Genomic DNA, 11,447 nt, shown 5'->3' with positions numbered 1-11,447 from the left:
TTCTTGCTTTCTGGGTTTACCACCTTTGTTCGGGGACACTGAGGCGGAACATGGGCATCTGCATTGGATATCAGCTGAGGAACTTAACCCTGGGCTCCCTGGGGGAGAGTGGAGATTGGGTACTCGGGTGCCCAGCGTGTGGTGCTAGGGGTGTGTGTGATTTAAATGGCTCTGGAACTTGATGCTGTTACAGAAAACACCCAAGCTGCCAGGAGAACCGGGATCTTTTCACTGAAATTCACAAGGGCCATGGGAAAGGCTGTCATTGGCCAGGCTCCCAGGCCACCTGAACACTGGGAGAGGATGGGGTGCAAGCCCCGCCCAAGCCCCAGGGGGACGGAGTTGGCACCGATGACTACTGGTCAGTCCCTGGACGGCGGGCCAGGCATTTCAAAGGGTGTGGGAGCTAAGAGGCCCTCCCCAGCCGCTCTCTCTATCTCGGTGGCCCGCGCCTCCAGCGAAGCCGGGTAGGAATTGGAGTCTGGGTGGGAAGCAGACTCGAATCTGGAGAAACGGTTGCGGTGGAGGAAGATAACAGAAAGCTTAAATCCGGGACGAGGGGCGCAGTGTCTTGAGGTCGAGCCCATTTTGCGCCACCCGAGCCCAGAGCGAGGCGTCCCTTTGGAAGGGGTGCAGCGGCCCCTCCGGCACCGACCTCCTCGCCCAGGGCCCCTTGCCCCATCAGCAGTGTCAAGGAAGGGTCCCCAGCGGAGGACAGGGATCTGCGGCCATGGCCGAGGCAGCGGAGTTGGAGGGAGGGCCCCCAGGCCCCCAGGGGCCGCCCGAGGCCCCAGCGCCTGTGGCGGAGAGACCCGGTGAGCCGGGGGCCGCGGGCCGGGAGGCGGAGCGGGAGGAGGCCAGCGAGGGCGCCGCGGAGGCGCCGAGGGGCGAGGGGGCGGGCGCAGCCGCGACGGCCGCGGTGAACCGGGCAGAAAGCCCCGACCGGGACGGAGGGCTCGCGGGCTCGCGGGAGCCCGGCGCGGACGGTGGCCCGGCGGCCGAGACGCGGGGCGCGAGGGCGGCGCAGGGGGAGGCGGAGGCCGAGGAGGGCGCCCCGGGGTGCGCCGACGGCCCCCAGGGAGAGGAGGGGGCGAGCGGCGGGGAGCAGGTGGAGGACGCGAGCCCCGGGCGCGGCACGCAGGGCGAGGCCGCGACGGAGGTTCAGGGGGAGCCCGGGGAGCCCGAGGCCCCCGGGGCGGAGGAGAAAGCGGAGCGAGGGCCGGGGCAACCGGGAGGCAGCGCGCCGGGGGCGCAGGGGCCCGGCATGGACGCAGCGGGGCAGGCGGGAGGGGCGCACGGGACCCAGGGTGAACCCCGGGACGGAGGGGACCGCAGCCCCCAGCCCCAGGCCGAGGCCACGGAGGCCGCGGCGGCGGAGATTGGCGGGTGCGGCCCCGGGGAGCTGGCAGGGGAGCCTCGGGATGCAGCGGCGGGGCTTGCCGACGAGGCGGGGGCCCCGGGGACAGCGGAGTCGGAGGAAGCGGCCCCCGGGGACGCGAGGGCGGAAGCCGTCGAGGAAGGGGACCAGGGTGGACCCCAGGAGGAGATGGAGGAGGCAGAGGAGGAGAGGCGAGAGGGCAGCCCGGAGGGGGCGGGCGAGGAGGAGCCCCCCGACAGCAGCAGCGCACATCCAGAGGCGGCCGCGCCGACCGGGGCCGCGGAGCCGGAGGCCGAGCTCAGCAACCACCTGGCGGAGGAGAGCAGCGTCGAGGGCGCGGACGAGACCGCGCGGGTGAACGGCCGCGGGGAGGACGGCGAGGCGTCCGAAGAGGGGGCCCCGAGACAGGAGCACGACATCACCCTCTTCGTGAAGGTAAGTGGAGCTTTCCCCAGCTCTTAGCACGCCCCCTCCCATTTTTGGTCTTGGTCTTCCAGGGGTCCCCAGTGTCAAGAGGGTCACTTCCATTCCTAGGAGGGAGGCAGGACATCCTGGGTGTTTTGGGAGAGTTTTAAGGAGCGTTTCAGCGAGACACGATGGTTTGGAAACGAAGAGGTTGGGTGGAGGCAGTCGGGGGAAGTGTGGGGATGCAGGGCCAGCACCCCACTGTCCTTTGCTCTGAAAATCCAAACTGGCCCTTCTCCTCCGGAGGTTATTGAAGAATTAACTTAAAGAAGAAAAAAAGCGACACACCCTACTGATGTTCAGAGCAGTTGATGCCAAAGAAAGCTTAATACTTGAAGAGGGGGAAAAATGCAAACAGGTTGTAATGCGAGAAGTATCCCCAGGACTCCGATTTCAGAGGCCCAGGGCTGGCCAGGGTTTTCAGCCCCCCAAAAAGTATCCCTCTTTGGTGGGTAGAATCGATGAGGTCTATTTGGAAGGAAAGTAGAAATTTATGTAAGTATTAGGGTGTTTATTGAGCATTTTAACATTTATTCTGGACGTTTACAAGATGCTGGTGGCTTGAACGCAATCTGCCTTTATGTCGTATTTCAAACTTACTTCAAATGGGAGGAGAACAGTGAACTTGTTAGGGACTCTGTAGGGCACGACTGAGTACGTTTTGAGGTTTGAGTTTAAACAGGCATTTCTACAAGGCATCAAAAATGAGAGACGAGGTCCAGTGGTAGCCACCCCCCACCCCCTGCCCCCTGCCCCCCACATGGGGATCTTGGTTAAAAAAGCCCGTTCTGAAGACCTGTGGCCAGACCAGGAAAGCAGCAGATAATAAGGCCAAGAATGTGCATTGCATGTTGAATCATAATCCTTCCAGAATACTTTCAGGCTTATAGAAGCCAGTTAGGACCTAAAGCTCCTTGCGGGGAATGTAAGCAAATTCTAATAAGCAAAAGGAGAAATGTTTCCAAAGTGATTAACATCAGAATTTCAAGAATTGTTTGGGTGGCAAGGGGGTTAGGGAGGAGAGGGCATGTATTTCTTCACTAGTGGGAAAGGGCTGTTACAGAGCTTTTTTGAAAACCCTGGGGCCTTTTAAGATTATGCGTTGGGATAGAACCTAAGGGCACAGCCCCTCCAAAGGGCCTCTGGAAGCTAGAAGTTTGTAGGGAAGGGGAAGGAGAAGGAGGGGGAAGGGGGAGGGGAAGAGCCAAATGCCCTGCCTGTGGTGTGTGCCCCAAATCTGCTCTTGATCTGAAAAATTCCCATTGCTCTGGTCTCATGGCCACCTGATTCCAGCACATCTTTCCAGCCTCTTGTTACAGTTCGGAAATAGAGTAACACCTTCCTACCTTGTCCTGCTTCCATTCTCCACTGTCTCCAACCCAGGCCCTTGGTGACAGCCAGTGAGCTACACGTTGTTTCAACGTGTAAAATTCTTCAGTTGTTTATTGCAGAATTTCAGATAGGTCCACACCCTTAGCCCGGCCACAAGGTCAGTCCCTCATGATGTTATTCTTGCCTCTTTGGTGTTGTCTGGATGTCTCCACCCCCCCCCCCCCCCGCCCCCCTTTGTTACCGATGGTACCACTATGGCAGCCATATTGAACGAGTTACCTTTCCTTGAGCGAAACACATTCTTTCCTGCCCGGAGATTTTGCAGGTGCTGTACCTTCTGCCTGAATCAAGTTTTTTTCCATCTTGACTCTCTCCCTGCCCCCTGCAGGGTGTCTGGATTCATCATGGGGAATCATCTCCTCTGGGGAGCCTTTTCCAACCCCAGTCTGGGTTGGGTGTCCCTCTGTTGAAAGTCCACTCACGTCCTGTGTGTTTCACCTCTCCCCTTGACTGTGTGAAATTCATCTTCTCCCCTCCATGTGGAGCACAGGTCTGGAACACGACGAAGATTTGAATGGGTGTCTGTGTGCACGACAGCCACGGTTACCATGGTAATCAATAGCATGGACCCACAGCCGGGGGATCAAATCCTGGCTCTGCTGCTCTCTTGCAGTGTGACCTTGGGCAAGCTACTTAACTTGTCTAAGCCTTTACTGCTTATGGATAAAGTGGGGATAATAATAGTACCTACCGGTGAGGTTGTTCAAGAATTAGATTATGTAAAGCACTTAGAATAGTACCATGGCTTGAGATAAGCATGGTGCGAACCTGTGTTCTTATTGTTATATCTGCTTAGCTTCCACAAACTTCTATTGCTTTTGCACAGAAATGGTCCCCTGCCCATTTCATCCCTGCCCTCCTTTTTTTCTTTTTTAAAAAAATTTTTTTTTCAACGTTTATTTATTTTTGGGACAGAGAGAGACAGAGCATGAACGGGGGAGGGGCAGAGAGAGAGGGAGACACAGAATCGGAAACAGGCTCCAGGCTCCGAGCCATCAGCCCAGAGCCCGACGCGGGGCTCAAACTCACGGACCTCGAGATCGTGACCTGGCTGAAGTCGGACGCCCAACCGACTGCGCCACCCAGGCGCCCTACCTTTTTTTCTTTAAAGGAAAAATCTCTCTAGATACCTAATTACCTCCATTCTCTGGGGATAGGAATGTTATGGAAAGTAAAAATACATTTTTCTTCTCAGATCCTGCTCGGGAGGCAAGGGGCTTTTTTTTTCTTTTAATATATATTTGTTTATTTTTTTGAGAGAGAGTGAGCGCGTGAGCAGGGGAGGGGCAGAGCCCCATATGGGCTATCCAGACTGTTTTATTCTGACATGATCATCTTGGTGATCATTGCCCACCCCCCACCCCCCCCACCCCCGCTTTTTTTTCTTAAAGAAACAGATCTCCAGGGGAGCCTGAGTGGCTTAGTTGGCTTAGTTGGCTTAGTTGGCTAAGCGTGCGACTCTTGATCTCAGCTTAGGTCTTGATCTCAGGGTCGTGAGTTCAAGCCCCACACTGGGCTCTGTGCTGGGTGTGAAGCCTACTTAAAAAAAAACAAAAACAAAAAAGGGTAAGAAAACAGATCTCCAACTAGGGAGATGGGTTTTTAAGCAACTACTATTTGATACAACTTCTGAGGGTCACTTCAGATGTGCCTCATAGGATTGTTAGGGCATCCCCTTTAATTTTTCCACCTGCAAATCATTCTACTTGAAAACAAAAAAGAAATCAAGCAAAAACCTTTCATTTATTTATTTTAAAAAGTGTTTATTTATTTAGAGAGAGACAGTGTGTGTGTGCACGTGAGCAGAGGAGGGGCAGAGAGAGAGAGAGAGAGAGAGAGAGAGAGAACTCCAAGGAGGCTCCATGCTGTTAGTGCAGACCCTGACCCAGGGCTTGATCCCATGAACCGGATCATGACCTGAGCTGAAACCAAGAGTCCAACACTTAACCAACGGAGCCACCCAGGCGCCCCAAGCAAAAACCTCTTAGACGCTTGTATCTTTTGAGTTTGCTAATTCTTACTTTTGATTGAAAATCCTTAAATTAGTTCAAAATAGGCTTTCTTTGCCAGCTTTAGCTTTCTTTGGGCTTCTTCTTTGGGCTCTACTCCGTGATCGACATCTGACCTTCTGGGTTTTGTAAACATGTCAAGTTTTTCTATGCCATTTCTGGAGTGCAGAATTCACAGATTTGGTTTTTCAGGGAGACTACTGCAAGCATTTCAAACATCTCCCGACGGCCTGGCCAACACCGTCGTCATTAATTGGCCCATATTCTATTTGTGATTTTTAACTTTTGCTTTTTCCCCTGTTTTTTCAAATGCATATATTGGTTGCAAACATACCACAAAGTAATGACATATGACCCAGTAACATGTGCTAATAAAATCTGCTTCTACTTTTTTTTTTTTTTATTTTTATTTTTGGGACAGAGAGAGACAGAGCATGAACGGGGGAGGGGCAGAGAGAGAGGGAGACACAGAATCGGTAACAGGCTCCAGGCTCTGAGCCATCAGCCCAGAGCCCGACGCGGGGCTCGAACCCACGGACCGCGAGATCATGACCTGGCTGAAGTCGGACGCTTAACCGACTGCGCCACCCAGGCGCCCCTGCTTCTACTTTTAACCACCTGGTGGTTTATAATCTCCATCTTTGTGAAAATTCTCATCCTACTAATTTGCCATTTTGTTTTATTCCGTAAGTACGCAAGAATGTATTCTTGTAGAAGAGCCAAAAGCGTATAGAACAGGCCCAGGAAAGCTTCCTTGAATTATTGTATGGGAAATTAATTTCTGATCATGCTAATTCTTTTATTTTTTTTTTTACAAAGAAGTGTTAATTATTTGTCATCAAATGATAAGGTAACCCTGCAGTGTATTTAGTAAGAAAGAGTCATTTCTTCTTCACTCATAACAAAGGGTAACAACATAATAACATACCAACATAACAATAACAAACGACAAACAAAATACTGACAACAAAGGATAAAGTAGGGACTTCACCAGCTGTGGGGACTTAGTCGCTAAGGAAGTCTTGCTTACAGATTTGGGGCTTCTAATCCAGTGTGTATACTTTGAGGCAGGGTCTAGGCGTAGGACAATCTGAGTTATAGATTTCCTGGCAAATGTCACGTGACTTAAAAAAACCTCAGTGTGGCCAATGAGTAATCCCGGGCCAGAGTCTAGGAATTTCTGAAATTAGGTTTTTGGACACCATATATTTAACTGTTAACATGCAGCTACTGCAGAGCTCAAAAGCTGGCATTTGCCATCACATTTGGGTCTCTAGAGAGGTGGAATCGGGAGAACCAAGTACAACTCAAGAAAGACGTGACCTTGGGGGCGCCTAGGTGGCTCAGTCGGTTCAGCATCCGGCTTCAGCTCAGGTCACCATCTCGCAGACTGGTGGGTGAGTTCGAGCCCCGCGTCGGGCTCTGTGCTGACAGCTGGGAGCCCGGAGCCTGCTACGGATTCTGTGTCTCCCTCTCTCTCTGCTCCTCCCCCATTCGTGCTCTGTCTCTGTCTCTCAAAAATGAATAAACGTTACAAAAATTAAAAAAGAAAGAAAGAAAGAAAGGCGTGACCTTTGAAGAGGCATTGACGTTGAGAACTGCCCCCCAACATAAGTAAATAAATGAATGGAGGCAGCCAAGCAGGGCCACACCACGTGGCCACGGCAGGAGAGGAGGGGTAGGTATGTGTCCAGAGCAGCAGCTGACTGGCTCCTGGTAGACCAGTTGGCTGCAGCAATCTAGGCACCTTCCGCCAGGAGAGAACATGTCAAGACCTGTCCTGCGGGGCTTGGTCACCGAGGAGCTGGAGAGGGAGGTGGTATTTTCATCATCGTGTGTGGGCTGTGACCACGCGCCCTGAAGGGAAATGGGCAAAGGTGCACTCCTAGGACTTTCCGTCTCCCTGCAGAATGACGTTTTTGTCCCTTGTGTTCTGAGTGTCTGATACAACTTGCCTGACACATGTGCACACGGGGTCGGGGCGGGGGGTGGTGGTCCCTCTCCCCACGTTGGCAGGGCAGTGGGCTCATTGGAAGCTCTCGGTCGGTGCCTTTTGGGAATGGTAGGTAAAGGCCCAGGTGGATGCCGGTGGCATCAGTCCAAGGTGACCCAACTAGGCCACTCAGATATCCTGCGGATATCTGTACCTGTAGATACCTTCAGAAACAGATACCTGAAGATCGGCAAGATACCAGCCTTTGAAGGAACGTAGAAAGTACAAAGCTCTTGAGCCATGGTTTCGGTTCAAGTAGGTCACAGTGCTGTCGATGCCTCCCTTAACCTCGCGCGTGTGGATTTATCACCTACTGTGTGTCAGACACTGTGCTACAGTTTGGGGACCCAACGTCAGGCAAGACCGACAGGGTCCCTGACGTCACGGAGTTTACCGTCTAGCCCAGAGGACAGACCCCGAGCACTGAATGCTGGCGATAGCAGGGACTACACTGACGTGCTCACTTTTGTCCTCCCGCCCCCCCCCCCCCCAGCACAGGGTCTGGCACACAGTAGGCGCCCAGTTAATGCTGGCAGGAAGGGGAAGAGGCAGCAAAGATGAGTAGGAGGCTGTAGGAGTATATAGTGGGAAGACCCACAGATACAGTGGTAGTCACTAAGGTGTTTGTCGATTTGATGTATTTGGGGAGACACAGAGAGTGGGACCCTCCGATGATCCCTAGTGCAAGTTCTTGAAGATTTTTGAAAACAGGCTGCCTTTGCTCTCGCCACTCTGGGAGCTCCTGCGACGTTCAGCAAAGGAGGGTTTTCTCCGAGAGTTGGGGAGGTGGATATTGAAATCTCTTAGACTCCTTTTCCATCAATTTTTTCTACTTTTTTTTTTTTTTTTCTGGCAGAGTGCTGATTCATGAACTGGGCTTTATATTTGGGCATAGTTGGGGGTAGAGGGAGATACTCTGTCCGCAGTATAGACATCACTGTGTTTTCTGGCACACCATTCTCCTTCCCGTAGGGAGATGGTATCCAATTCCATTTTCAGCTGGATTCTGCAAAGCCTAAAATATTTACTCTCCGGCCCTTTAAGAGAAGGTTTGCTGACCCATAGTTAAGCCCCCTTTGATTTGTGACCTGGGACTAGATACATGGTCTTTGGCACAAAATTGGAGTTTTATTTAGCAAGGAAGATGAGGAATGGCTGTTGAGTAAAGAATCAGCAGTGTCTATGACAGTGAAAAATATTTAAGACGCTGAATATCTTATACTTATTTTTGGAAATGTTATTTTTCTACGAGGCCCCTAATCTTGGTTCAGGTGAGGTTGAAATAAAACAGAGATTATAAATATAAAAAGATACTATGAGGGGCACCTGTGTGGCTCGGTCAGATTAGCGTCTGACTTTGGCTCAGGTCGTGATCTCCTGGTTCGTAAGTTCAAGCCCCACATGGGGCTCACTGCTGTCAGTGCAACGCCTGCTTTGGATCCTCTGTCTCCCTCTCTCTGCCCCTCCCCTGCTTTTGCTCTATCAAAAATAAAAAAACATTAAAAAAAGATACAATGAAATACAATACAATAAAAAGTAAGTCTTTTTCCACCCCTGAGGTCCAGCTTCTCAGTTTTTCTTCCTGGAGACAGTCGCTGAATCTCTTTCCAGGGGTATTTTGTGCATATTGAAGCTGGCATGTAAATATCCTCACCGCATTAGTTACCTATCACCGTGTAATAAATTAATTACTCTGAGACTTAGCACCTAAAACAGCAAACATTTGTTATTTACGGCTTCTCTGTGTTAGGAATTTGGGGTCTTCTTGGTCGGGTAGTTGTAGCTTATGAGATTGCTAGATGTGACGTTCGCAGGGCTGTGGTCTCATCTGAAGGATTGGTTGGGGCAGGGGAGGATCTACTTTCAATGTGGCTGAGTCACATGACTGTTGGCAAGCGGTTCGAATCCTCACCACTTGGGGCTTTCTTCATGGGCTGCTCTCATGTTGGCACAACATGGCATCTGGCTTTTCTTAGAGCAGGGATCCAAGAGAGAAGAAGCCACAATGCCTTTTATGACCAAGTCTCAGAAGTCGCACACTGTGGTTTCTGTCTTATTTATTTTATTTTTTTAGATGTTTAATGTTTATTTATTTTTGTGAGAGAGAGAGGGAGACCACGCATGTGCACAGAGGGACAGAGAGAGTGGGAGTGCAGGAGGGGCAGAGAGAGGGGGAGACAGAGGATCTGAAGCAGGCTCTGTGCTGACAGCAGAGAGCCCGTCACGGGGGTCGAACTCACGAACTGTTGAGATCATGTCCTGAGCCAAAGTTGGACGCCTAACTGACTGAGCCACCCAGACATCCCTCACAGACATATTTTTAAAAAAGTACCACACCCAATTTTGTTTTCATAAAAAGTAGTACACTGGAAATACATTGAGTTACATCTTGCTTTCTTTACTTAATGGTATATCTTAGATATCATTCCCTGTTGTACCTGTAGCTTGATTAAATTCTGATCGAGCTAAAAATTTAACTCTGATCGAGTTAAAAATTTCATAGTTTTCTAGTGATAGATGTACTCTGTGGTCAGTCTCCCATGGGTGGATATTTAGGTAGTTTCCTTTTTTTTTTTTTTTTTAACAGAGAGAAAGCATGAGCTGGGGAGGGGCAGAGGGAGACAGGAACTGAAGGCGGCTCCATGCTGACGGCAGAGAGCCCAATGTGGGGCTTGAACTCACGAGCAGTGAGATCATGACCTGAGCAGATGTCCAACGCTTAGCCTACCGAGCCACCCAGGTGCCCCAGTAGTTTCTTCTTTTGGATGTTAAACCACCCTGTAATGAATATCCCTCGGTGCATACGTAATCACACATGGAAGCTCACTTCTTTAAAAAAATTTTTTTTAATGTTTATTTATTTTTGACAGAGAGAGAGAGAGGGACAGAGCCTGAGCGGGGACAGAGAGAGAGGGAGGCACAGAATCAGAAGCAGGCTCCAGGCTCTGAGCTGTCAGCACAGAGCCCGACACGGGGCTCGAACTCACAGATCGCGAGATGATGCCCTGAGCTGAAGTCGGCCGCTCAACTGACTGAGCCACCCAGGTGCCCCAGAAGCTCACTTCTTAGATCATATCTCTTTTGGTGTATGCGTGGTTGAGTATACTTTTATATTTAACAACTATTGACATCTTTTTTTCTGTGAGCAGCTCGCTTTTGTCCTTTGCCCATTTTTCAAATGAATGTTTGACCTTATTTTTCCTAATTTTTGTATTAAGGAAGTTAGACCATTGTCTGTCATGTGGGCTGCATATATTTTTATTGGACCGTTTTGACTATTTGTACTGGAGTAATTTATCCTTTCAGTCTTAGTAACTTGTTGGAATTGATGCGCAGGAAAACAAAGCATAGGCTGTGACAGCACTCTTAAACTCTCCAACTTCAGGGGCGCCTGGGTGGCTCAGTTGATGAAGTGTATGACTCTTGATTTCGGCTGAGGTCATGATCTCACAGTTTGTGGGATTGAGCCCCGTGTCGGGTTCTGCACTGACAGCGTGGAGCCTGCTTGGGATTCTCTGTCTCTCTGCTTTTCTGCCCCTCCTCTGCTCTCTCTTTCTCACTCTCAAAAATAAACAAACATTAAAAATAAAATGACATCCCCAACTTAATTTACTGTAATCTTTTTTTTTTAATGTTTGTTTATTTGTGAGAGAGACAGAGTGCGAGTGGGGGAGGGAAGAGAGTGAGGGAGACACAGAATCCGAAGCAGGCTCCAGGCTCCGAGCTGTCAGCACAGAGCCCGACGTGGGGCTCGAACTCATGAACCACGAGATCATAACCTGAGCTGAAGTTGGCTGCTTAACCGACTGAGTCACCCAGGTGCCCCTTAGTTTACTGGAATCCTCAAATCCTCTGTTTTACTTTATATTCTATAACTTCTTAAGTCCTGAGGGATTAGGTATTTCAATTCTTGCCTCTCTCCCTTTCTTTTTAATTAGCACGTTACACTTTATCAAGCACATGCCCTTTGAGAATTAAGTTCTTTCTTACATGGTAAGAATTCCCGTTCAAAACAAAATTTCAAATATCTAAGATAGCGGGATCATTTCATGCCACACAGCTACATCACTCTGATCTTGGCATGCCACCTACTGGAATGTATTTGAGTCCCACAAATGCAAACCATCGTGAAAAGTAATCGTCTGTGATGCAGTGATATCAAAATATCATTTCTGAGGTTGTCTCCTCGCCAGATGTTCTATTTATGCCT

At 50.3% G+C, this 11,447-nt stretch overlaps 1 protein-coding gene across 1 annotated transcript in view; it reads left to right on the top strand.

Annotated features, from left to right (window-relative positions):
• The first annotated feature begins 359 nt into the window (after window positions 1-359).
• Window positions 360-11,447, top strand: part of CLIC6 (chloride intracellular channel 6) — a 44,880-nt gene continuing 33,792 nt past the window's right edge. Inside the window, exon 1 of the mRNA XM_045501445.1 lies at window positions 360-1,813. Coding sequence (XP_045357401.1) covers window positions 731-1,813 — 1,083 coding nt within the window. The 5' untranslated portion in view covers window positions 360-730. The remainder of the gene's footprint in view (window positions 1,814-11,447) is intronic.

Source organism: Leopardus geoffroyi, chromosome C2, assembly GCF_018350155.1.
Source record: "Leopardus geoffroyi isolate Oge1 chromosome C2, O.geoffroyi_Oge1_pat1.0, whole genome shotgun sequence".
NCBI lineage: Eukaryota > Metazoa > Chordata > Mammalia > Carnivora > Felidae > Leopardus > Leopardus geoffroyi.
Note: the sequence above shows the minus strand (reverse complement) of the source record. Positions and strands in the feature narration are given on the sequence as shown.